The sequence below is a fragment of the Stigmatopora argus genome, chromosome 19, assembly GCF_051989625.1.
Source record: "Stigmatopora argus isolate UIUO_Sarg chromosome 19, RoL_Sarg_1.0, whole genome shotgun sequence".
Lineage (NCBI taxonomy): Eukaryota > Metazoa > Chordata > Actinopteri > Syngnathiformes > Syngnathidae > Stigmatopora > Stigmatopora argus.
The window spans coordinates 13,263,592-13,289,095 of NC_135405.1; the positions used below are offsets into that span (position 1 = coordinate 13,263,592).

At 44.0% G+C, this 25,504-nt stretch overlaps 3 protein-coding genes and 1 non-coding gene across 8 annotated transcripts; 1 reads left to right on the forward strand and 3 right to left on the reverse strand.

Moving 5' to 3' along the window:
* Positions 1 to 301: 301 nt before the first annotated feature.
* On the reverse strand, positions 302 to 4,033 carry fdft1 (farnesyl-diphosphate farnesyltransferase 1). Of its 3 annotated transcripts, XM_077587362.1 has the most exons (8): positions 3,800 to 4,033; positions 2,912 to 3,009; positions 2,309 to 2,492; positions 2,105 to 2,233; positions 1,838 to 2,029; positions 1,585 to 1,761; positions 1,195 to 1,347; positions 302 to 1,121 (listed from the first exon to the last, which is right to left on the reverse strand). In XM_077587362.1, the coding sequence occupies exons 1-8, from the start codon at positions 3,896 to 3,898 to the stop codon at positions 903 to 905; spliced, it is 1,251 nt and encodes a 416-aa protein (XP_077443488.1). In that variant the 5' UTR covers positions 3,899 to 4,033; the 3' UTR covers positions 302 to 902. The 3 variants fall into 3 exon arrangements, with proteins under 3 accessions (XP_077443488.1, XP_077443487.1, XP_077443486.1); XM_077587361.1 differs by lacking the exon at positions 3,800 to 4,033 and having other exon boundaries at positions 2,912 to 3,509; XM_077587360.1 differs by lacking the exon at positions 3,800 to 4,033 and having other exon boundaries at positions 940 to 1,347; positions 2,912 to 3,508.
* A 1,142-nt stretch (positions 4,034 to 5,175) lies between these two features.
* gata4 (GATA binding protein 4) lies at positions 5,176 to 9,617 on the reverse strand. The gene is made up of 6 exons (XM_077587363.1): positions 8,752 to 9,617; positions 6,200 to 6,366; positions 5,989 to 6,114; positions 5,792 to 5,873; positions 5,476 to 5,642; positions 5,176 to 5,401 (listed from the first exon to the last, which is right to left on the reverse strand). The coding sequence occupies exons 1-6, from the start codon at positions 9,290 to 9,292 to the stop codon at positions 5,276 to 5,278; spliced, it is 1,209 nt and encodes a 402-aa protein (XP_077443489.1). The 5' UTR covers positions 9,293 to 9,617; the 3' UTR covers positions 5,176 to 5,275.
* A 7,211-nt stretch (positions 9,618 to 16,828) lies between these two features.
* trnae-cuc (transfer RNA glutamic acid (anticodon CUC)) lies at positions 16,829 to 16,900 on the reverse strand. Its single transcript has one exon. It is a non-coding gene; the product is annotated as a tRNA-Glu (tRNA).
* A 54-nt stretch (positions 16,901 to 16,954) lies between these two features.
* On the forward strand, positions 16,955 to 25,467 carry ncoa7b (nuclear receptor coactivator 7b). Of its 3 annotated transcripts, none has more exons than XM_077587290.1 (17): positions 16,955 to 17,094; positions 17,641 to 17,779; positions 18,116 to 18,249; positions 19,171 to 19,244; positions 19,317 to 19,424; positions 19,776 to 19,871; positions 19,955 to 20,080; positions 20,155 to 20,339; positions 21,170 to 21,324; positions 21,394 to 21,789; positions 21,853 to 22,027; positions 22,720 to 22,867; positions 22,930 to 23,055; positions 23,164 to 23,316; positions 23,385 to 23,480; positions 24,498 to 24,571; positions 24,653 to 25,467. In XM_077587290.1, the coding sequence occupies exons 2-17, from the start codon at positions 17,742 to 17,744 to the stop codon at positions 24,786 to 24,788; spliced, it is 2,220 nt and encodes a 739-aa protein (XP_077443416.1). In that variant the 5' UTR covers positions 16,955 to 17,094; positions 17,641 to 17,741; the 3' UTR covers positions 24,789 to 25,467. The 3 variants fall into 3 exon arrangements, with proteins under 3 accessions (XP_077443416.1, XP_077443417.1, XP_077443418.1); XM_077587291.1 differs by lacking the exon at positions 16,955 to 17,094 and adding an exon at positions 17,119 to 17,452; XM_077587292.1 differs by lacking the exon at positions 16,955 to 17,094 and having other exon boundaries at positions 17,477 to 17,779; positions 21,203 to 21,324.
* Positions 25,468 to 25,504: the final 37 nt, after the last annotated feature.

A 25,504-nucleotide genomic window follows, 5' to 3' on the forward strand; every position in this document is an offset into this window, starting at 1 on the left:
ACGAACGGTCGTATGACGAGGTACCACTGTACGTAGTACTACTCGAATGTAAAAAGTCACTTTTGTCATGACTATATTTAGAAAATGAAGCAATAACTTCGTTTATAGATATACTATAGTCATGATTATTTTCATCTCGCTGAAAAATATTGCGTTTGAAGCATATATTTCAAAATATAGTACAGTGATGCACTCACTGTATCAGGAAATATTTTCCTTATGATTTTTTTTTACTCAAGGAAAATTTAAAAATAATGAAGTGGTTAACCAACTTTAAATGAATAAACAAAAGGCAGCGAGATTGTGGTTGCCAAACTTTAATAAAGAAAAAAAATCAAAATCATTTTTATTTACTCAGATATGTACATCGAAATCTATTCCTCACATTACATAGCAATGTTTTATAGCTTGTCTTTGGTACAGTGGCAGTGAATTATCATGTTTAAGTACCCTTGACGGCGATAGGCGTCCAATCAATTTTGACTGGTAGGTCAAAATACATTGGACGTCCATTGCCGCCATTGGCAGTAAATGAGTTAAGGACACTTTACTAGCAGCTTCAAAATGTATTCATCGTAACTGAAAAGTTTATCTTTCCCTTTATGTACAAAAAATATCTCCACAATTATTTCCCTTCCATAATTTCAAAATGTACACTCGAAAACAGAGACATTGTTGTCATTTTTTCCAACCACATATTCAAAGCCAGTTTTGCAAAAAAAAAGAAAACTCAACACAAACCCAACAAATAAAACCGAAACCTCAAAATCCTTTTGTCAGGAAAATGTCCGCTTTTAAAACCGCCTTTGCGACCTTTCCCCCAAAACGATTGTCAATCAAGGGGCATCCGGGACTTCCACAAGCGGCGAAAAGGCAGCTGGCGAGCCTTCTTGGGTCCAATTTTACTGTCCCTGCACGTCGCCGGCACCCTGCGCCTGCACCGTGGCGCTCAGGTACTGCCAGCTAACGGCGGCTAGCAACATAGCCGCCGAGAGGTACACGGGCGACATGTGATGGCTCCGGACCGGCAAACCGGACGACTGCGACTTTTCCCGAATGACGGCGAGGATCCCCAAGGTGCGGTCACGCGACGGGTCCGTCGGGGAGACTTTGAGCAGAATCTGGAAGGAAAATAACATGGTATTTTTGCACAAATGACATTTTGACTCTTGTTATTTTGAAAAGATGGCAAACCTCTTGGCTGTACTGGCTGATGATGTTCTGCACAGCCCGCATGTTGGTGGCCTCCATCATGAGCGTGACGGCCTGTCCCTTTCGGATTTTGACTACACCTTGGAACACCAGCGGGTTGTTGTAGCATGATGACAACGTAGCTATCGCCATCACCTGTTGAAAAAAAACAGAAAAAACGCCATGTAGTTTAGATAAAAGACAAATAAATTGAAGACTTCTAACTACTAATTTGTTACTGTCAGAGTTCATCTTTAATTGATTGAATTTCAAGCAAAACTAGCATACTGTTTTTATGCTAGCTTCCCGACAAAGCTACTATCGGCTCTTTTTTGTTGCCTCAAATATTGACCATTTTTTTCCCGTCCCAGCCTACATAAAGGTTGAACAAACCTGAGGGATGGCGCAGAAATTGAAAACGCTCTGGTTGCGGAGTCGGCCCAGGTAAGCGATGACATCCGGGACGTGCCGTAAAGCGTCCGTGACCAGCAGGTTGAGACACGACAGAGCCGATTCCAATTTGTCAGGTTGCGCCAAATCCTCCAGACGGCCCGCGAACTGGCTCCACGCCTTGCAGAAGTAAAACACGTCAAACTTCCGTATAAACAAACAAAGATAAGGATAAGGTTAAAGTTAAGAAAGCCACCTCTTGTGGCCAGAAAGCACGTCCTTCCTTTGTGTCTTCCAGATAGTCTCGTATGATATTGGTCTTTTGGAGGAACAAGCCCATGGAGTTGGCTAAATCCGTGTCCCAGCCCACCTCCGGGTCCTCCAGCTGGGACGCCGAGAAGAGGCGAGATAGGCCGATGCCGACTAACCCTGCCACATAGTGGCAATACTGACAAACAAAAACAAAACAAATCACATGAAAGCCCAAACTTAAAGGCAAATGTCTGATTTCACTTGAAAGCACCTTGTCCCACTCCTTCATGGATCCCACTTTCTTCTCCAAAAACTCGGCCATCCCGACTCCCATCCGATGGCAGATGTCCGAGATGACCTCACGGTATTCCTGACCCAGGTTCCGGAATTCCAAAGATATCTGTGAATATTTGTCAGACCGTTTTTCAAAGGGAACCACACCATGCAAAAAGCTCTTCCCGAAAACTCAACCAACCGTGGGAAAGTCCTCCAGAACCTGCCGGTCTTTCTCCCGGCTTTCGCTGAAGCTCCAGGTGTCCTGGTAGAGGAATGTGTGGAAGTTGTTGAGCATGGGGACTTTCCTGTCTAGGGGGATGCTCATATCGTCCTCCACTGTGTCCAATGCTCGAAGCACCAGGTAGAAAATGCATACAGCGTGTCTGAAATAACATAGATAGATATCGCATACATAAATAAGGCTGGCTTTCTGAAAACAGTCTTTAATGAACTACTACACACAGTTGGCTTTTAAAAAAAACTATAGAATTCTGAAAAAAAATATTTTCAAGCAGGCATTTAACTTACCACATGTTTAAAATGTATGTAAAAAAACTAAACCGCTTGAAAATTGAGCATTTCCAAGCAAATGCTCCATCCAATTCTCGAATGACACTGACACATCCAATTCTCGAATGACACTGACACAAAATGGCCGACAAGTGATGACGGCCATCCCGACAGACTCCCGAGCTCATTACGCTTCTTGCTCTACATGAATGTGACATCTACGAGCGTGAACATGACAGGCGTGCAGGCCACGCGAACACGCCCCTCTTTTGTTTGTTTGTTTACGACCTACCTCAGATCGCCGTCGAGGGCCTGAATGACGGCCGCAAAGCTCCGACTCGTTTGGTTCAGGTACACGTAACACGTCCTCAAGCTCTGGCTCATGGACTCCTGGCAGGAAAGACAACACAAGGCCGTGTGACGACCGTAGGCGGCCGTTCTCAGGGCGCTGGAGGGCCGGGCGACCTCCTGCAGGCCCCGCTCGCCGAGTCGCCACACCGAGAGAAGTGAGCGGGGTGAGGCGGGCGTCTGGCCCCGCGGCGCCACCAACAGAGAACGCTTAAAAAGAGCCAGGGAAATGGGACACTTGCAGCACGCTCCGGCGGCCATGCGTGGACGACTGACAAGTCGCGGCGGCTCGGCACGACGCGGACGGACATGTAGAGGGCGAGCAGCTGCTAAACCAACCTTGGTGGGGGCCGCTAACCTAAAGACGGCGGCGAACCCCGCCCCTCCTTCCCCAAACTAGCTTGTCGCAGTCTTCGTAGACGTAAACAACTAGACTCCTCCTCTCGCTCGGATTCGTACGTCAAATTCGCCGCCATGTTGAATGTGTACGGATGCTAACTGTTGAAGGACAGTTAGCATAACGTTCACGTTTAGGTCTACATCTAGTGGAGGCTACGTGTAACTGCACAAACTTGTAGCTACTTCCGACGTCCCCTGAATTTGTATTTGCGAACAAATCTCGACGTATTGCCCCAATAACTCACAAATTACTGCTTATTCACAGTAAACGTAGGGTTTTGAGCTGTAATTTTCGGCGTCACACTGGCATCACAATGTCGGGATTATCGTAAAAACTGTTACATAACGCGATATAACATTTAGTCGAATGCAAAATGTGTATCTTTTCGTTTTGCGTGTACAGTAAATGACATGTTTGTGCATTTTTACTCACGTAATCCAATTTGGGCATGACAGCTCGGCAGCCTCCCATTTTAAATTTAAAGAGGTTGTATATTTCCTCCGGGTGGCCCAAAGATTTAAGGATATCCATCTTGCAGTCTTAACACTCAAAGAGGCTTTAAAAGTCGCACGTTGTTGATCTCCATTCACAACAACGAGTAAAAAAAAGATAGCCGGCTATTGGAAAACACTACACGAGTGTTTCAGTCTCCCATCTGGGGCCAGATCGACTCAGGCCTCTGATTGGCTAGCATCGCATGGCCTCAGTGAGAGCTAGCCAATCAGCGAGCCGAAACTCTGGTGTGACGTCCCGCCTACTGAAGCTCGGCATTTTATTGGCTCTTTTGTTCATTCAGCTTCCCAGGTGCAACCAGCCTAGCAACCGTCGCTAAAGACCAATAAAGATTGTTGAAATGACCTAAAAATCAACAGTATTTCAAATAAATATGTTTCCCCCTACATTTTACAGAAATACAACGAGTGTTTAAAATGTTGAAAACATGTTTTCAGCCATGTCATTTATCTGTAACTTTAGGATAATTAGCATAATGTTACAAATGGTCTTTTTTAAAAGGTCATAAATAAAGAAATTGACTCCAATTTGAGGTTCACTTCCCTTTATTAATCAAGTCAACACTTTAGCATCACTTGCTATTTGAGCCACAAAGAGAACATATTGTAGGTAGTGTTATGCTAGTGCATCTTTTGGGTTTATTTTTGCAATATAGCCCAACGTTTAATTATTTTTTTACCCATCTATACTGGAGTGACGAGCCTTTATACTTATATGTAAATAAAAGTGGCTCCTTCAGGGTTAATTACAGCACATTTACACACTTGCCCAAAAAATACTGTACATACATTTTACAACAAGCTTACACAACTGCATTCTTGATTATGCTGTCTTTGAAAATAAATATTAAAACAGGGTTTGTAACAATGTACAGCTAAAGTTTTTATACCCAAAGCTGCCATTGACGGCGAGAGACAAATTATTGTGTATATTTAATCTAATGGGGCATCAATTGTAATTCGAGTTAAGATGACAGTCTTTAAAAGAGAATCATTTCAGATGATAAAATATTTTGGTCAAATTGCACAAAATGAGAACAGTTAATGTCACTTTCTCCATGTAAAACATCCCTTAAAAGAGGCCAGTTTTATTCATCCCCCCCAAAAAACAGTTGACCTATAATAGAATAGGAAATCATGTTTTCTGGATATGTTAGGACAAAAAAAACGGCCAAGTTTTGTTGCATTGTTTCCGTCACACTTGGACGTGTCAATCAATACTGACCTGGAAATATGACTCTGACCTGTTCTTGTGTCACCGAGTGAATTGTGATGACAGCCACGATCAAATTTTTATATCAAATCGGTCCTCACGTAGAACCTTGTCACAGCACGACGGCTCCGAGATTGCTCATTTTAGCAGAACTGAAGCTCAGACGTCATCCGACGTTGTTTTCTAAGCCAAAATGAGGTTGTTCCACGCGTCGGTTTTGGAGCCCGAAGTGCCGCCGTGGCCCCCGGAGGGGATTTTTAGAGCCAGGGGCCCCCCTTGAGCCGTCATGTAGGCGGGCAGAGTGGAAATCTGGCGTCAAATCCAAAGAAAATACTTCCTTTTTATCTAGCAAATGCATCCGCTCAAGTAATATTTATCCGTACCTGCGCGTGTGTGTACAAACTGGGAGTCTCGGGTTCGGTTTTTATCTGCCGACAATCCTCAGACATGCTGGAGGCCCCCGATGATGAGGAGGAGGATGAAGAGGAGGAAGAGGAGGAGGATGGACCTCGTGGAGTGCTGTTTGGTGTCACTGGAGTCCCCTCACTGCCTAAGAAAAAAAGAAGAGCAGATATAATTTTGTCCACTGGAGGTCACCATTTTCATCTGTGATTTTTGGAATGCGTGTGGCTTTTAAAGGCCTGATTATTGCTACGTTTTCAATCGGGCAGGTAACATTAAAAATCATTTAAAACTAACCCGTTTGGCTCTTGTTCAGGTTCTTGGGTTTGCGTTTGCGGGTTTGGATGCCCTCTTTTTTCATGGCGAGCGGTCGAGGAACCTAGCAAAAAAGGGGATGCTAGTCAATGAGCATGTTTAAGTGCCTAAATAGATAAATGAAGCATTAATCTATACATCATGCAGCCAATTAATCTCATTTTTAAGTTGGTTTTTACCCCGTGCAGTTTCATGTAGAGGCCACAGGCGTTGCAGACGGGCTCGCCTTCGGCATTCCGTCGCCACAGAGTGGTCGTGGTGGTGTGACAGTTGGTGCACGATAGGCCCACCCTCCTGGAAGCCGACTGCGAGACATGAAAACATTTTATGTGTTCACCTTTTTTTAAATTATTATTATTTGACGCTATATTCGGGTGCCTTTTGACCCACCAGACGCCTCTGAGGCTTGATGAGAGGTCTGTTGATGCCGTTCATCTTGTGGTAGAGTCCGCAAGCGTTGCATAGGTAGTGACCCGTGCCGTCCCGCCTCCACAGCGGCGTGGACATGGCGCCGCAGTTGACACATTCTCGGCCCTCGGCGAAGTCGTCGAAAAGGTCTTGGTGGGGAAAAACAGGGTCACGTTGCAGTTTTGCTAAAGGGTGTGCACACTTTTTTTTACTGTTGTTGTCATGGTTTTCAATCATACGGTCTAATTGATATTCCTGCAGAAATTTGGCAAACTTTTTTTTCAACCTATTGTTGCTATGGTAACACATGTCATTTCAAATTTTAGGATGACAACAAGTCGTAACATATTTATGGCAAATAAACGACGACAAAGGAAATATTGATGATTCAAGGGGTCATTTAGGAAGTTACAGAATATTTATATGTCATATGCCATGTGTCAAAGTGGCGGCCCGGGGGCCAAATCTGGCCCACCGAATCATTTTGTCTGGCCCGGGAGAGTAAATGATGAGTGCCGACTTTCTGTTTTAGGATCAAATTAAAATGAAGAGTATAGATGTATATTAAATTTCCTGATTTTCCCCCTTTTAAATCAATAATTGTCATTTTTTAAATCATTTTTTCTGTGTTTTTAGTTCAAAAATCATTTTGTAAAATCTAAAAATATATTTTAAAAAGCTAAAATAAACATTGTTTTAGATCTATAAAAAAATTGAATATTCGGGGCATTTAATCCAGTTCTTTCAATCCATTTAAAAAAAAAGCTAAATATTATATCTAAAATGGTCCGGCCCACGTGAAATCAAGTTGACGTTAAAGCGGCCAGCAAACCACCCTTGATTTAACGGGTCATTTAGGAAGTTACAAAATATTTAAAATTCATTATAAGAAGTTTATAAGGAATCACACTAAGATTATGGATATATTTTCTGCCTATATGTTGATGTTTGACAAATTTCAAACATGAAAATGGACACACTTTTGCTCACAAGTCAAAGCAAAAAAACCAAAAAAAACTCTCAAGTCAAGTCAATCCTACCCAAGACTTATTTTTCAACCAGCACAAAAAAACTTTACAATTTTCTTTGTCGGCTTTTCGTCACAAGTATTTTTTGCGAACGCCACGAAGAAAAATATTTCTTTTTCCGCCTGCGTGTTTTTATAAATATAGATTAACTTCCAGAAAAAGTAAGCCACGTCAACCTTCAACCCCGACTTACGTGTGTGTACGGCGGATGAGATGCGTGAGGCCCTGTCGCTTATCTGCCCGCCAACCCCCCCTAAAAAGCCCCCCCGGTAGATAAAGAAAGGGCTGGAAATAGAGACGGCGTGGAAGCCTCATCACTTATAGAGACGTACTATAGCGACGCGGAGTCTCGGCTAGATAACGCGGCGAGGGACGGCGTGCTCAAATATTGCAAATGATGTTTTGTTGTTGTTTTGTTTTTTTCATCCGACATTAATCTCTCGATATAACGTCCAAGGTTGAGCGCGCAAAACAAAGGAAGGTAACCTTGAGCGCGGAAGCTAATGTAGCCAACACATCAACGCGAGACAATACATTTGTTGCACTAATGTGTCGTGTGGAAATGTCAGCGCGGCTCCTTATCGCCGCCGTCTTGGTTTCGAAAACACGGCTTTGGCACTCCAGGGGGGTCAAAGGTCAACGCGAGGAAATCGGGCGGAATTTTAATCTCATTAATAATGACTTTAACGCGATAGTTGCTGCGTTAAGTTTGTCTGAGGAGATGTTTGTCGAGGGAATTTGGGCGAAACGGCGGTTGAGATTGGATCGATTTTCTTATCTTGGGTTTCGACCTGGTTTAATTTAATTTAAATGTTAATGGATCATATTTACAGTAGTCAAAGTGTTGTTTTATGGCTCAGATTGACAGTGCATTTGAAATATTTTTTGAAGTTTCATTTTGTGTTGAGGGGTAAATTTGAGGTGTTGTTAAATGGGGGTTTATTTATCAAATTGGTAAAAATGTTTGGATGATGCCGCAGGATTATTTTTAAAAATAAAATCTTAAAAATGCGACTTGCGTTCGTTATTTCATTTATTTGCTTTTGTGTCTCGTGGAATATTTCGCAACACCCCTCACAAGTCAAATTGAAACTAAAATAGACGCGTTCAATTTTATTTGTAGGTCACTTTCTATGAAATTGTAACGAAATGCATAATGCGTTCTTAATTTAGATCATAAAAAGAAGTTTATAATTGGAGCACTGTTGGAATGAATTTGACTTAAAGAAATGAGAAGACGTTTCTCAAACTAACAGTCATTTATCACTTTTCAAAACGTGGTTGTCGTTATTAATTGATTTAGTTTCATGGGGAAAAATGAAATATTTACCAAAGTCAATTTACAGTAATGTATAAAAATATATAGGTGACTTTTTAAATTGGAGAAAAGTCAATTCGTTGATTTCTGAGCACAAATCACCAGTTTTGCGGCAAAATTAGTCAACAAAAAAAAGAAATAAATCTAAATGACCGTTTCATATTTCATATTCATAACGAAGCGCTCACCTATATTGGGGTGTCTCGACGCCCCGGTGGAAGCACCTGCCTGCAAGCCGTGGAGCACCGGACTGTCGAAGGGAGACGCGGACCACGTCCCCCCCACGTTGGAGCTCACGTAGGCCGGGTAAGGGCTGTGGTAGGAACCGCCGAGCCCCCGGGCGCCGTACAGCTCTCGCCCGTTGGGGGAGATGCCAAGCGGGCCTCCGTACGAGGCCGCCGCCGCTGCTGTTGCCTGGTCCTTGATCCCGGAAGAGAGAGGAGGACTCCCGGAGAAGGAGAACCGCGACACCGCCGGAGAGTGGTGGCTGTACGAGGCCTCGGCGCCCGGCTGGGCCCAGGCGGAGTGGCCCGAGGTCGGCGTACTCGCTTGCGACGGGGCGCCGGGCGTCTGGAGGTAAGGCAGGCCCGGGAGCACCGGCGGTGGAGCCACCACCCGGCTGCCGGCCACGTAGACCGGCGAGCCGGCCGACGAGCCGCCGTGGCCGTGCAGGAAGCCGGCCTCGTAGGACGGCGGTCCGTGGCTGGCGCTCATGATTCCCTGGTACATGGTAGTCGCAGTAGTTAATAGTTAGTGGTTGCTAGTTAGTATCCGTCTTTGCTCGCGCGAGAAATGACTCGATATATTATTAAAAGAGCGATAAGGAGATTTTTGAGTTACATCGAATTGGGGGGAAAAGGGAGGGGAGGTCGCGATTCAATCTTATCAAATTAACAAGTGAAGGGAGAGAGAGAGGAAAAGAGAAAAAGAGGAAAAGAGGAGGAGATCAACATCTCGCTCTCTCTCTCTCGCAATCTTTGAGTTTGCCTCTCTCTCTTTTTACTTTAAAAAAATGCCATTTCAAATATAGCCCTACGATTAAATACCACCCCTTTTAAATGGTTTAAAAAATGGCATAATTCACGTTAATAGACAACACTGGCTGTTTTATCATCTAATAATTATTAACGACAACTTCAACATATCTATTTGAGCAGTATTTTTTCCCCTGATAAAATGTTATTGGAGATTTGGCTCAGATTTGAAGCAATTTTACTTTACTGTCAAATATATACATACATATCTTTACATATTTGCATTACTCATCCTCAAATTTGCTTTTTAAAATGTAACCCAATATGACATGTATTATTATTATTATGCATAACATCCATTTTTTCATAATTTTTCAACGCAATCGCATATTTGAGTCTTATATTAGGGCTAAAATAGTTTTAACATTAATTTAATTTGTGGCACAATGCACATAGATAGAAAACAGTGTATTTTATCATACAATAAACTATCAAAACAACCATATTTATGACATTAAATACCTTTTAAAACTTCATCTTAACATTTCAAAATAAATGACACCCATCAACTGGTCCCTGCTCACACTGTCAAGCAACCCCAAATTTCACTGCGCGACCAATCAGCTTCCCTCAACAGGTGTTTTTCTTCTTATTTCATCCAAACTTGTATTTTCATAAAATTTCAGTTTGCTTTTTGCCGTCCGTACAAAAGAAAACAAATTGGAATTCGGCCGCTCGGGTGTGAAAGTTGAGCCGCCCCAGTCACGTGACATCATATTGATTAGCACTGTTTCATCATTAACGCTGAGCGGCGTGCCGATGATTGTTTAATCACATGCGCTTGAGGTCAAAAGAAGTTTTTTAAGATGGATTTTCTTTTTTTTCTTCTTTTTTTGCCGGTTCAGCGGGATGACGCCAAAGGCCGTCGCCGCGTGCGTGACGGCGTCTTCCTGGAGCCGGGAGTCTGCCCGTGTGTGTGCGAAAGGGGGGAAGAGGGGCCAAAAGTGAGTGGCTGACCCCCACATGATTGAGTCTCCGAGACGGGGGACCGTTTTCCTGGTGCCTGTTTGCCAGACTTTGTGACTTGCATTTCCTCCGCGCTTCAAAAACATACCTTGACCCCGAAAAGGATGTCACGGCAAAAAAAAACATTTATTCATCGGGACCCTTTCTTTGCCATCGACGCGTCGGAACGCTCGAGACGTTTGGTTTACGTACGATCAATTTTTTTTACCCTTAGGCCTCCCGATTCCCGTTTAAAAACGACATTTTATGTTGACCTTTTCAAATTCTGGGTTTTAATAGGCATTTTCTAGGTGAGATGACTCATTAATTAGATTAAAGAATAACATATCGTGATTTTAAGTTAGGTGGCATGGTGGAGTAGTGGTTGCAATGTGTGACTCGCAGTTCTGGGGTCGATGGTTTGATTCTAGGTGGATCCTAGGGCTGGAATGGGTTTAAAAAAAAATTTTTTTTAAATAAAACTGTTTTTAAAATCACCTTTACATTAGAAAAACCGATTTTTTTGGGGGGGGTGAATTTTTGAACACCATGACTAAATGTAAATAAATAAGTGAAACATATTTTGTTTTCCCTTTTAACCTAATTTATTAGTATTTCAGGGTTAATCATTTTGTGGAATTAGCACTTATTCAATATTTTTTTAAAGTACATAGTTAGGTCCACGGTCAATAAAAGTACAAAAAAATCTAGAAAAATGGCAGTTTTGTAGAAAAATTGACAGTAAATGGTCAAATGTAGCGAGCGGCGAGACGCATCCGTGGGGAACTCCGTTTGTTTAGCCTAACGTTCAGGTTAGCTAAAGGTGAGATGACGTCATCCCCACAAGGTGTCTGCGGGGGTCAGGCAGAGTTCGGCAGGTAAGGTCGAGGAGGGGTCAAGATGGCCACCCCAACGAGCCCCTCCCCTTTTTCTGGCAACCGGCTCAGAAAAGGCGGCTCCGTCCGTCCGTCCAGGGACTGTCAAAACACAAATAGCCGATAACCCCAAGAATATTCCTGTTTGGACAAAAAAAGAGGCGGGGCCAGAGAGAAAGCCAGGGAAGAAGATGCCACCAGACGGGAGGGACGGGAGGGCCGGCAGAACACAAAAGAGGCTCCTCTTATCTCCCCCTCGGTTTCTTATCCCTCGTCGGCCGTGTTGGCGTAACCCCCGATTCCCCCGCGAAAAATACAGAGGCCCGCCCCCTTTTTGGCCCGGGCCCGGACGGACCCCTTATCAGCGGGGGGCTGACGTCACGGGGGCCCGTCGGAGACGGAGCACGATAACGCGGCGGGGCTGTGGGAACCGTCGACGCGGCGGCGGTGGTCGACGGACAGTTGGCATGTAGGCCGGCAAAAAAATTTAGTTTGTGTCCGCTTGGACGGTAGGAAAGGTGTTTTCTTAAAGGGGATGGGAGGTGACCTGTTGTTTATTGGGGAGCTTGTTTTCTATCTAGTTATGTCAAAAAAATACATTCATAATATCTGCAATGAATGCATCTCATTCAAACATTTCCATTTAAACTGACGGCGCCTGATGTCCAATCCATTTTGACCGGGCGGGTTGGCATAGCTCATGAGTTTATATTATTTTTAATCTTATTTTTAAAAACACTACAATAATCAATTCATCTCATTTTGAATCTCACCTAAAAAGTGCTATTCATAATTGCTATTTTCTTTTAATTTTGTGTCTGACATTTAATGTTAATTGCTGCCGGCCCTCCCTGGAAAAATAAATTGGGCCAATTAGTCAATATCATTATTTAATACCATTGAAAATTTTGCCCCCAAAAAGTTTAACTAAAATTCGCACGTTTTAAAAAAAATGAAAGCACCCGCGACGAAGCATCATGTTTCTGTGCCATTGACGGTAATAGACGTCAAATTAATTTGAGCTAAAAGGAGGGCCAAACCGGCAAATTGGCCCGGACGTTTATTATCGTCCTTTTAGCCCGTAAGCTAACTAGACTTCCAGAAGGTACTTTTTAATGAACATTTGTATTTTTTATCTCCATAGAAAACATGTGTCAAAGTGGCGGCCCGGGGGCCAAATCTGGCCCACCGCATCATTTTGTGTGGCCCGGGAAAGTCAATGATGAGTGCCGATTTTCTGTTTTAGGATGAAATTCAAATGAAGAGTATAGAGGAATATTAAATTTCCTGATTTCCCCCCTTTTAAATCAATAATTGTCTTTTTTTAATCCATTGTTCTGTGTTTTTAGTTCAAAAATCATTTTGTAAAATCTAAAAATATATTTAAAAAAATCTAAAATAAACATTGTTTTAGATCTATAAAAACGGAATATTCAGGGCTTTTAATCCAGTTCTTTTAATCCATTTATAAAAATAAACAATCTAAATATTATATCTAAAATAGCCCGGCCCACTTGAAACCAAGTTGACGTTAAAGCGGCCCGCGAACCAACCCGAGTCTGACACCCTTGCCATAGAAGAAGAAAAGCCAACAAAAGCTACATTTTTTTCCCGTTTGGGGGCCATCGGGTGCAAGTTTGATCTAAAACCAAGCAAAAGGCCTCCAGCCGACCAAGTTGTCGGCGTTCACATCATTAGCTGCAGGTGCAGCACTCCCAAAGCGAACAAACAACCCCCCCTCGTCGACTCCCACTTCTCCTTCCTCCTAAACGCCGTTAATTCCCGTCCCCCAAAGCGGCTTTACGCCGATTTAATAGCCCGAGGGGAGGCGACGGCGCCGTCCATCCGCCCGTCGCGCACCTCGCTTTCCACGTTTGACCCCCCCCCTTGAACGTTTTCCGAGATGGATCTCTCGGGAAGGGGGGGCGGAGACGCTCTTATCGGCGGATAAGACGGAGAAGATTCGGAACGCTCGCTCCCACATTCGACGATCGCTCCCTTTCTCTCTCTTGACCTTTGTCGGGTCGAGCGAGCGGGAGGAACAAAAGGGTGGCCTTGACGGAAAAGGGGGGGCGGCGGCGAAGTGGTTTAAGATGGGGGGGGCTAAGAAATAAGAAGGCGAGCGTTGTTTTGCGGCCTTGGGGGCCAGGAACTGACAAATCGGGATGACCAACAGGTGGAAGTGAAATGCGGTGCTAAATGACTTGGCTGGCTAATAATGTTAAGGGGCGGAGCTTAAGCCAGGAGCAGGTAGAGGGGCAATTTAAGGTTTTAATGGAAAAAAAATGTTGTATTTATAATGGTACTATCACATGATCATAAAAATGAGACAAAAATCAAGATATAATTCATTCATAAATATGTCCTGACATTTTTTCACTCATGTTTTGCCCGCCATTGACGTTAATAGACGTCCAATCTGTTTTAACCGGGAGGTTTGGCAGCTCCCGCTGTAAAATCGATGGCTGTCACATGATAACGGACTAAATATGCGTTTTGTGTTTACTCAGCTTATCTTTGTTGAGCGAACGAGCCTATCGTCCGACTGCCGGACCTCCCAGTTCAAATAAATTAGGCAACTATCGCACTTGGCAATTGTAGGGATCGTTTTCTACGGTATGGATGCGATTCGTAAGACCACACGTATATTTGTAACGATGCCAGTGCTCATTATTCTTTTTAATTGGGCCAAAGCGGACAGGGAGGTCCGGCCAAATGCCGTCTTTAAGTAAACCGACTCAACTGAAACACTGAGCAGACGTGAAGTGAAAAAAAAAAACACAAAATGTTGTTTTCCTTTGAATGGAGACCATGAGAGAAAACTCCCAAATATTTTCAAAATGACAAGAATATACGTTTAATATCATTTGTTTCATATAATTAAGTAGAAGTGGAATTTTAATATTGTTGAAATATCAAGAAAAAATATCCTAACAGTCGAAATGTACATTTGTTGCAATTCCATTCTTCTTCTTTGGTTAAATTAGCATCGTTTAGCAAGACGATGCACTACACCGCCACCCATTGGTTTACAGCGGAATTACACAAAAAAACAAACGTTAGCGCAACATTATTTCACAAAAACAGAAGAATCTTCCAAAAGTAATATCTTATCATCGTATTACTGTTTTAAATTGATAACGTGATAATCGTAGAATACTAAATAGTCATTTTAATTCTTAATTCCATTCAGGCAAACTTGAAACTTCTACTTTTAAGTTCCCCTATTTCAAGTTCCATCCAAAAACAGGAAAGATTTCCCATTCTAAGCCACTTGCCTGCCCAAAACAACATTAGCATCGCCACTTTAGCGGCGAGCGTGTGCATGTGTGGCGTCTAAGGAGAATCCATCAAAGCTTATCGTTATAAGTAAACACGACAGAGTGGACAAAATGTCCGCCAGACTCGCTGTCTAACCGCGAGCCCTATCTGTGACCAGGGACTGATGTGGCGCTGGTTTAGTCCGAAGCCGCGTCTGGGGGCCAAGAGTAAGAGTACACCTAAATGTTAGATGTATACTATGAATAGTACTACCGTATTCTCTGGACTATAAGTCGCACAGTGTATGTTTTTTTTCTCTTCCTTTTAATGGGGCATTATTTCGGCTAGTTTAAATTGTAGTCTGAAAAATGCGGTAGTCAGAAAATGAGAAAATCTTGATGAATTTAATAAAAGGAAAATTAAATATGTTAATTTGGATGTAGTGGGTTCATAAAATGTGTTGGTTTAATCTTTTAGGTTAGATTTCCAAACTAGAAAATTAAAAAAATCTTACACATGAAGACCGTACGGTCAAGTTAGCGTTAGCATGTTGTGACTTCAACGGTGCATGAAAAGCTGACTTATCATAAATGCATACATGACATGCTCATAAATCATTGGGGAATTTATGGCTGGGATGGATCAACCGCTGTTTGTTTGTGTGTGTGTGTGTGTGTGTGTGTCTGTGTGTGTCTGAAAATGGATTATTACTGTACATGATAAGTCATTTTATGGCAGTGTTGGCTGTGATTTATTGGTTAGGGTTGAGAAAAATATGGCACGTGGCCTATGGAGGTTTTTTTAGGCCGAAATGCTATTGAATTATTATTATTTTTGTCTATTTTTGTATCAAATTTTCCAATCACGGCATCTAAAATACAATAGACTGATGATTTGACATCTTTGTATTTTGACGACATTCCCATTGGGTTAGCGCGTCCATTTAGCGATCTGATCTACTTGTTACAACACCGCTGATAAGCAGAATAAACAACCACGCATTGTTTGCACCCCTTCCAAAGTCATGTGATCGAGGAACAAGAAAAAAAAAGTGTCTCTGTGAGTGATATTCCACTTGTCCATCTTTTGTTCTCCTTCGAGGTTTCCTCCAGTATCCGTGCCGTCGCTTTAAGAGCCAAAATCCCGACCTTGATAACCTTTGGCGGGCCAGGTCAAATGTCACAAGCCGCGGGCCTCGGCCAGTCGGCGGATTGACGTCGGAGTGAGTGGTAGTGGATGATGTACAGTAGGAAGAATGGTCTCCATGGCATTTGTTTTGGTGGTTAATCAGCGGGTGTGTATTGTCTTTGACCTTGGGGTTAACTTGTCAGCCGCCGAGCGCCAAAACGCAACTTTTTGTCGTCTTCAAACACAAATAAAAGTCTTTCTACCAAGAAATATTTGCACTTTCAAGTGGATCCTTCTCCCGCTTACGCCAGCTCTATAAATAACGAGGCTCTCTCGAATATTTCTTGTCCTAATTAGCTCGCGGCGCAACGGCCTGTCAAACGTCCTGGCGTCTTGCGATAAACCAAACGGACCTCCGCGCATTTTTCCTCGTCCGTTCACACGTTTGCGGCGCTCGGGAGGATTACGACCCCCTCCCAGGTTGGACATTGATCATCGTCGGCGCCATGCTAGCCTCGGTTGTTTAGGTTCGGAGTCTTCTCGCTGCCGTGGCGCGCTCGCCGTTATCGGAGGCGCTAGTCTAAGCCCGGAGTCTGTGACGTCTGGGCAAAATCGGAAATCTCCTCAAGGTCCGTCCTCGGTCACCTTTTGAGGACCAATTCGACTTTTAGGAAAGCGAATCTGAAGGTGAATTCAAAACAAAATAATAATAATCGGACATAGGCCCTGTCGTCATTATGTCATGTCTCATTGGCTCAATTAAGAAAGGCTAAATGGGAGGTGTAAGACATTGAAAATAACATACTAGCATTTAGCATGACGAAAAATGTAAATATAAAGGTTTATCCTTTCAGGTTGATGTATTGTTGTCCAATACTGCCCACTAGGGGCATAATTAGCTACAGCACTGAGTAAAACAATTTAATAGAAATATATTTCATAACTATTTAGAACAGTAAGAGGACATATTTGTAATAAATTATAAGGTTTTGAATGTTTGGGACCTAATCACGTAAAATGTGTTCCCTGACCGGGAATCGAACCCGGGCCGCGGCGGTGAGAGCGCCGAATCCTAACCACTAGACCACCAGGGACATGTCAACAATCGAACGTATATTTAAAAAAAAACGTAAAGACAAAGTGATGAGTGCGTATTTTGTCGTTGAAATAAATAATTCAATGCATGACGTAGCAATATTTTCCCCTGCCCGTGTTACCTTCATTGTCCACTAGAGGGCAACCAATCTCCCTGCAGCTCCAACCGCGGTGGATCAAAGATGCACGCAAGGTATGTGCCGCTATTTGGGCTGAAGCTAGGTTTTCTTTTGACGTTTCAACACTAGAATTCGGCGTCTTTGCCTCGGAAGGAGAGACAATACCAGACGAAAAGAAGCATAACCGCCTTCGAACGTGACAGCTCCTCCTTCCGCCCACTCGGCTTTCTATTGTCTTGTCAACGCCGTCGCTAATAGTTAGCAACCGCGTTAGCAGCATCCGCTGGCCAGATTGGACTTTGCCCTCTTCGTTCAAAACTCGAAAACAGAACACTCGGGCTTTTTTTCTTGCTCCAATCATTTATTTTCATTCGGTCGGGGAGTCGGAATGACGTCGTAATGTGAGCAAACACCGAGCACGCCGTTGACAAAGTGAGGGACGTAGTAGCTAAATCGCGATAAATCGTTGCCCAAATTGGACTATCCTCTCCAATTCACTCGGTTATGTAACGTTAATTTTGGTGAAATTGCATGAAACCCCTCTTCATTTTTTTCTTTAACCATTGTGCCGTTTATCAATGTTTTGTTGAACAGATTTTAATTTCCGTTTTTTTTTGCAGGACGAAAACGTTTGTCAACAACAACGTGTGAGACGTGTTGTCTTGGAAACAAACAGTGGATGAGGTTGACTATGTGCATGCAAATCTAGAACCGAGGTCCAATGGAAAAACGGGACAGGAAGCCCGGATATTTTGCCAGGTAAATTTATGGATGGATTGGACGTCTAACACCGTCATTGGTTATGGAACTTGATCATTCACCGTCAGTTTAAATATTAGCAAGTAAGCTAAATGACATTTCTCTGAAAATGTATGTGCAATTAAAAATGAGTAGTTAACTGAATTAATTAACTAGCGAGCAGTCGGGAACGTGTCTGCAGATTTCTGCACTGCCACACCCGCATAAACACACTCTGGAGCGTCGCATCGGTCGAAGCGATGGACGGGCGAGGCCTTATCGACCCCGACTAGCCTCTCGCGTTAACCCATTCGCCGCTATTGACGATCGGACGCCGTCCTTCCGTTTGTCCCTCAGGCTGAAGCGGCGGAGACAGCTGAAGCAGAGCCCGTCGGAGAAAAGCGCCAACGAGCCGAGCGCCTGCGCCGACCTCCCCGAGGACAGGCGACTCGACAACAAGTCCGGCACGGCGAGGAGCGCCGCCGTTTCCGGTAAATGCCACCCGGAACACCCACGCGCCCGGCGCTATTTGTTGTCGTAGCCGATTAACGTCCCCAATTGGATTAGATTTCAAACGCTGTTGCTTTTTTGCTAAATTATCTACCCGCTGATAAGCGACACAGAGGTCCGCTGTTCTCCCGGCCGTTTGCCGCCGTGACCTCATGGGGAAGTTGCGTAACCCGTATCCTGCGCTCTTTTCTACTTAAGAACAACTTGGAAGCCTCAGAGGCGATGATCTCACCGGGAAACCATTTTACTCCAACTCGAAAGGAGTTTATTAGTAAAGAATTCTGATCTGCGAGGAACAAATCTTGTTTTATATTTCACAAAAATGAGTCTCTTAATACATAATTGTGATTTGGGATAAAATCAAATTGATTTCATGTCATTTTTAATCTCCAAAAGATGATAATGTCAAGAAAACCATTTACAGTAATACCTCGTTTAAAAGTTGGTGTATATCCGCCATGTTGGGACAGTGTTTTAAGGTGTATTTAAACGTAATGGGACTTTTAAAAAGCCTCCTCGTGGTGTAGGGGTTCGCTCGGCTGACTTGGCGCGGGCTCGATCTCTGCTGGTGGTGGTATGATCGTGAGAGTGAATGGTCTCTGTGTGCCCTGCGGCTGACCGGTGACCAATCTGCATTTTGCCCCAAGTCAGCTGGTTTAAAAGCCTCAGTCCTATTATTTACCTCCCAGATATGGACACTGCCCTCTGGTGGAATAAATTCGAATTGTGACTTCCCTTTTCACCCCCCATCTAATTTTTTTCTGGTATATTTAATTTTATTTTAGTGTTACGATAGCTCTATTCAAACGGGACGGAAAAATGTGATAGGGACATCCCTAGTCTAAACAAGTCTGCGGGTTAGCGGAACATTCAAAAGTAACATATTTTTGTTTCCTCCGCAGCCGGCGGCGGCTGCAAGAGCAAGAACCCGCCCAAGAGGGAGAAAAGGAGACCGCCGGGGACGGTGGAGTTTATCGTGAGTAGAGCGAGTGGTCGGAAATGGAAGAGGTTGATTGACGGATGGATGGATTGACCGGGGGTGTTGCAGGTGGGGCCGAGCGATTCCCTCAACAGCATCGCCCTCAACTTCAATATCACGCCCAATAAGCTGGTGCAGTTGAACAAGCTCTTCAGTCATAGCGTCTACCCCGGTCAGGTGAGAACTTCACCGCTCTCCAAAAAGTCACGTTCCAAAAATGTATGTCAACATAGTACAGTAATCCCTCGAATATTGCAGTTTCAGTACAACAGGTTTTTTTTCTGGGGGAATTTTTTGGGGGGTTAATTAATTTTTTTTTTTGTTCATAAAAAATTGAAAATCCACGCTAAAACTCCAAGCAGAAGCCCCTCCCCCGTCCTCTGCTTGCTACTAGAAACAAATCCGTGATAATTTCAAAGAAATGATAAGCTTATGGACTGATAATCATAGATACGTGGTTGGAGGGCAGGTCAGGATTTAGAAGATAAAAATGAAAATGAGTTCATTAAAGTTTATTCGCACTTGCAGAAGTTGTTCGTCCCCGACGCCGCCCGGATAGACGGCAATTCTCCTACATCCGTCCAACCGTCCCTCAAGAATGAGTCTTCCCTGGAGACCACACATGTAAGTAAAACTGAAATTAAATAAAAAAAACGTCATTTCATGCTGTGATGCGAAATCAACGCAACTTTTCTCTCGACCACCAGGACGCCCGTCCCGAGCCCGTCCCGGCGCGGTCCCTCCGCCGCCAGCTGTCCCCCCATTCCGAGGACGAGAGCCCAGCCACGGTCAAGTTCATCAAGATGAGCTGCAAGTACTTCACCGATGGAATGGTGAGCGCCGCCGTCGAACCGAACGAACCCAACCCAACCTAGCCGGCTTTGTGACTCGATGTCGCCCTCTGCAGGGAGTGGTGGGCGGCGTCCTGATCGTCACGCCCAACAATATCATGTTCGACCCCCACAAGTCCGACCCCTTGGTCATCGAGCACGGCTGCGAGGAGTACGGCCTCATCTGTCCCATGGAGGAGGTGGTCTCCGTGGCGCTTTACGACGACGTCTCGCGCATGAAGCTGAAAGACGCCCTGCCATCGTAAGACCACATCACAAACACGCCATTAAGGAAGTCGTTTTCGACACAGTTGTGGACGGGCTACCTAGGAAGCACGCTAATTCTCTATTTTAGACCACAGGTTTCAAAGTGGCGGCCCGGGGGCCAAATCTGGCCCGCCGCATCATTTTGTGCGGCCCGAGAAAGTATATCAAGAGTGCCGTTTTAGGATGAAATAAAAATGAAGAGTATAGATGTATATTAAATTTCCTAATTTCCCCCTTTTAAATCAATAATTGTCATTTTTTATTCATTTTTTGGTTTTTAGTTCAAAAATCATTGTGTAAAATCTAAAAATATATTTTAAAAAAAGCTCAAATAAACATTGTTTTAGATCTATAAAAAACTGAATATTCAAGGCCTTTAATCCAGTTCATTTAATCCATTTATTAAAAAAAATCTAAATAATATGACATGAAATCTGACGGAAGGGGGGACAAAAACATCCCAGATAGGAGTTAAGCATATCATCCATTGTTTTTATGTTTTCCCTGTTTTGTGTTCTTGTTTAACATCATCATGGATTCATTTTTTTTCTTTCTCGAGAGTTTAATATTAGTATAGTGGGGGTTTTCAAAGTTTAAAATGATATTAAATTATATGTCCAAGTAATGAAGGGGGGATTTAATCACCTTTTGAAATTTCAGTCATGTTTTTATTTCACCTGAATCCATGCATCATACTTTGTTTTGATTTCAGTTTTGCTTCATTCTCATTTTTTGTTGGGCCTTATTTCCTTTTTGTTGCCCCCCCCCCCTTTCATACTCATCCCTGGTCCGGTCCCCCACTCGTCCCCGTCCCCGCCTCCACAGTGACCTACCCCAGGATCTGTGTCCTGTCTACAGGCCGGGCGAGTGGGAGCAGCTGCCCTCGGAGCGCGACCTCAACCCTTTCAGTCGCTACCAATCGCTGGACGCCAAGCGGCCCATCATCTTGGACGACCTGGAATCGGCTCTCTCCGAGACAGGTGAGCCTTTTAGTCTTTGGACTTAGAGGTGGGCGTCGCCCCAATTGAGACCCCGTCGTCTGTCCGCAGTCAGCACGGAAGGAGAACCGGCGGACAAATCCCCGTCGGACGAAGGCTTCACCGAATTGGAGCCCACCGTGGACGGCAGCACCGACGACGCCGAGGCCGCCTGCTTGAAGACCCCCGGGAGTGGGCGGAGCCAGAAGGGCTGGCTTCTCGGGGACAATGAAGGGAAAGCGGACGAGGACGAAGACGAAGGACTGGCCCCCAACAGTTCCGTGGAAGACGGAGGAGAGTCCGTGATGTCGTCGCTGGAGAAAAACACCAAAGAGGAGGAGACGTCCCTGGTTTCGGAAGGGGGCGGGGTCACCGCCGCGGCGCCGAGCGAGGAGGACGGACGGAGAACGAGCCACGACGCCGAGGTCAAATCCTGGTTGATGGAGAGGATCGGGGCTCCCATCCAAGGTAGGGATGGGCTTTGGGTGGGAGCGTTCGGGACACAGCGGTAACGGCACCCTCTGCGCACAGACCTGCTTTTGTCCTCCGAGGAGAGGAGCAAGAACCCGCCCATGTTCCTGTGCTTCAAAGTGGGGAAACCCATGAGGAAGTCCTTCGCCAGCGGGATGACCACGTCCAGCCCGGCGCATTCCTTCGGACGATTGGGAAAGCAGCCCGAGTACTGGTTCGCCGTGCCGCAGGAGAGGTCAGACATTTTGGAGGTTTTTTTTAGTCTCCGGTAAAGTGGGGATTAGAAAAAAATCAATTGAGCCACGCAGATCGATAACTACAGAAATGGTGCAATCCAAATCATTCTACGACGGTTTGCTTCTGCATAGTTGAAACCGATGATGCTACACCGGTCCCAGTTTTTCTTCCAACTGATCCAAGACAAACAGTTTAACCCTCAGGTGTCAAAGTGGTGGCCCGGGGGCCAAATCTGGCCCGCCGCATCATTTTGTGCGGCCCGAGAAAGTCAATCATGAGTGCCGACTGTCTGTTTTAGGATCAAATTCAAATGAAGATTATAGATGTATATTACATTTCCTGATTTTCCCCCCTTTAAATCAATAATTGTCATTTTGTAATCCATTTTTTCTGTTTTTAGTTCAAAAATCAATTTGTAAAATCTAAAAATATATTTAAAAAAGCTAAAATAAACATGGTTTTAGATAAAAGACTGAATATTCAGGGATTTTAATCCAGTTCTTTTAATCCATTTATTTAAAAAAATCTAAATATTATATCTAAAATGGTCCAGTCCACATGAAATGGAGTTGACGTTAATGCGGCCCGCGAACCAAACCGAGTCTGACACCCTTGGTTTAACCAATCATTTTGCTAAAATTGGTCGGATTGAAATCCTGAAGCAAAAAAATGACTTTTGATCTGTTTCAGGGTGGACCACCTGTACGCCTTTTTCGTCCAATGGTCTCCCGACGTTTACGGCAAGGAGGCCAGGGAGCAAGGCTTTGTGGTGGTGGAGAAGGACGAGTTGGACATGATCGACAACTTCTTCGGCGACCCGGCTTCATGCAGTTGGGAGGTGCCAAAACCACCGCCACTTTTCCATCACAACTGTTTTTTTATTTCTTATTGTTTTGGCAGATCATCACCGTCGACGAGGCCAAGCGGCGGCAGAGTTTCGGCAGCTGCGACGACGAAGTGGCCGCCGACGGCTCGCCGTTGTTGAGCGACGCTAGCGCTCTGTTGCGGGACACCCACGTGGAGAAGGTAGGAAATCATTAGCGACCTGATACCAATCAATTTTTTTTGTATCGTGGCATCCCTAAAGTTCTCTCTACATATTCTGACAATTTTATTGTATTTTTGGGCGTCTAGCTGGCCTGTCGCTTGCCGGCCCGCGTTCAGGGTTACCCGTGGCGGCTCGCCTACAGCACCCTCAAACACGGCACCAGCCTCAAGACGCTCTACCGAAATCTACTGGACGTGGATAACCCGGTTCTGCTGGTCATCAAAGACCTGGATCATCAGGTAAACTGGACACCACGTCGGCCATTTTGGCTCAAATGCCCAATGTTCCAAAAAAAATCTATCCGCAGATCTTCGGGGCCTTCTCCACTCATCCCTTCAGAATTAGCGAACATTGCTACGGCACCGGCGAGACCTTCCTCTATAGCTTCTGTCCTGAAATCAAGGTTTGTTTTTTAGTTTTTTTAATTATTATTATTATTAGCAACAATGCAGATATTTTGGGAGTCTCAGAAAATTTGATCCAATCCGATACTTTAGTGTCATGGTGCTTTTTGGGCTAGTCTACAAGTCGGACAAATTTATTTTGAGGGTGACGTAGCATCGTGTAATATTTGTAAACGTTCGTTCCAGTGACGAGAATATCGACATACGAGCGAAGTCCCGGAACGAATTAAGCTGGTATCTCGAGGTAACACTGTATTCCACAAAATGTAGGTTTTCATAGAGAGCAAGTCTTTTCGCAATACTAGTATGTCACAAGTGCAATCAGTGGATTGGCGTCAGGTGCTTCTCGTTGCCCAACCCCCGTTGCTTCAACCGAGCCGTGTCTGGATGGCTTGAGCAAAAAGCTGCCGCCAGCCACAGTGGCCCAACCCCCGTCCATTCAACTTTGTCACCTATGTCTGTGCTGGATGGCAAGGGTTTCAGACTCGGGTTGGTTGGCGGGCCGCTTTAACGTCAACTTGATTTCACGTTTTAGAAAAACTGGATTGAAAGCCCTGAATATTCCGTTTTTTATAGATCTAAAACAATGTTTATTTGAGCTTTTTATATATATTTTACAAAATGATTTTTGAACTAAAAACAGAAAAAAATGGATTAAAAAATGACAATTATTGATTTAAAAGGGGGAAAATCAGGAAATTTAATATACATCTATATTCATTTGAATTTGATCCTAAAACAGAAAGTCAGCACTCATCATTTACTTTCCCGGGCCATCAAAGCACAGACTTTTGACCCATTTAAGAGCGCCTTGATGAATAATATTTCACCCATTTCATTATACGCAGCGGTGTATGATGACAATAAAGCCTTTTGATTTGATATAAAGGCATAGCATCCCATAAGACTAGGTTTTCATTTCAAACTACAGTAATGATTTTTTATCACTTTTGGAGATTTAAAAAAAACAGCATCTTTAAACCATCCTGAGACCATCTCCAACTCCATTTTTGCAGGTCTACCGTTGGACAGGAGACAACTCGTATTTTGTCAAAGGCAATATCGACTCGTTGCAGATGGGTGGAGGCGGGTAAGTTGTTATTTTTATTTTTTATAAATGCTCTAAAAGAAACGTATCCATTAAAGGTTTTTCTTCCAATTCCCACCGCAGGGGTCAACTGGGTCTGTGGCTGGACGCCGAACTGTACCGAGGTACCACCACCAAATGCGCCACCTTCAACAACCAACCCCTGTCATCGCGCCAGGACTTCAACATCCACAGTCTGGAGGTGTGGACCTTCGAGTAGCTCCTCCCTAAATCCCCCCAACCGTATCCTCCTTTCCCAAACCGGTCCGAATCGAATTCCCGGAATTTGTCCATTTCCCCTTCGGGATTTGTTGAATCATTGTTTACAATCGCCTCATTTTTTTTTTTTCGTTCAACGGCATTTTTGCAGACCAAATATTCCTTCCGTTGCGTTTTTTTTTTTCCATTTCTTAGGGGCTGTGCTACTTTTTTTACACTTGTACTTTTATAAAAGGAAATGTCGTGCTTTACAGTATATATTTTGTTACTGATACAAGCCAATTAGCACTATACAAAGATTTTTTTCCCTCCTTTTCTGCCACTTTTGCACTAGACAGAGGATTTAAAGGCATCTAAATTATGACTGAATGTTATCCCGACGTCACTACAAAAAAAGGGAACGTACCCCGGTGTCGCTGTATTCTTGACATGCCACTAAAAAGTCATTTTTGGTTGTTTATTTGACACTGCTTTGTAAGTGCATGGATATACTATGCCATACCAATTGCCAGTTATAGCAACTTGTGCATAAATGAGCTGTTGTTATAGTTGTTACTGTGAATGCGACCCAAGTATTATCATGTGTGAACCCAATAACTGCTGTCTTCTGTGAGCGAGGGATCTATTTATTGTTGTTGTTATTCCAACTACATTAAACATGAATAAATGTGGTGTAAATATGTCATTGTGATCCGAAAGGATTTGGGGAGGTGGAAA

What these genes read in the sequence shown, in the direction of transcription:
- fdft1 (XM_077587361.1), bottom strand. Translation starts at nt 3,228, where the DNA reads ATGGCCGCCGGAGCGTGCTGCAAGTGTCCCATTTCCCTGGCTCTTTTT. An exon ending in GCCCTCGACGGCGATCTGAG is followed by an intron (nt 2,493 to 2,911) that starts GTAGGTCGTAAA and finishes ATGTTATTTCAG; the next exon opens with ACACGCTGTATGCATTTTCT. An exon ending in ATTTCTGCGCCATCCCTCAG is followed by an intron (nt 1,348 to 1,584) that starts GTTTGTTCAACC and finishes TTTTTTCAACAG; the next exon opens with GTGATGGCGATAGCTACGTT.
- gata4 (XM_077587363.1), bottom strand. Translation starts at nt 9,292, where the DNA reads ATGTACCAGGGAATCATGAGCGCCAGCCACGGACCGCCGTCCTACGAG. An exon ending in GTCGAGACACCCCAATATAG is followed by an intron (nt 6,367 to 8,751) that starts GTGAGCGCTTCG and finishes TTCCCCACCAAG; the next exon opens with ACCTTTTCGACGACTTCGCC. An exon ending in TCTACATGAAACTGCACGGG is followed by an intron (nt 5,874 to 5,988) that starts GTAAAAACCAAC and finishes CTTTTTTGCTAG; the next exon opens with GTTCCTCGACCGCTCGCCAT.
- ncoa7b (XM_077587290.1), top strand. Translation starts at nt 17,742, where the DNA reads ATGGAAAAACGGGACAGGAAGCCCGGATATTTTGCCAG. An exon ending in CGGCTTCATGCAGTTGGGAG is followed by an intron (nt 22,868 to 22,929) that starts GTGCCAAAACCA and finishes TTGTTTTGGCAG; the next exon opens with ATCATCACCGTCGACGAGGC. An exon ending in GCTTCTGTCCTGAAATCAAG is followed by an intron (nt 23,481 to 24,497) that starts GTTTGTTTTTTA and finishes CCATTTTTGCAG; the next exon opens with GTCTACCGTTGGACAGGAGA.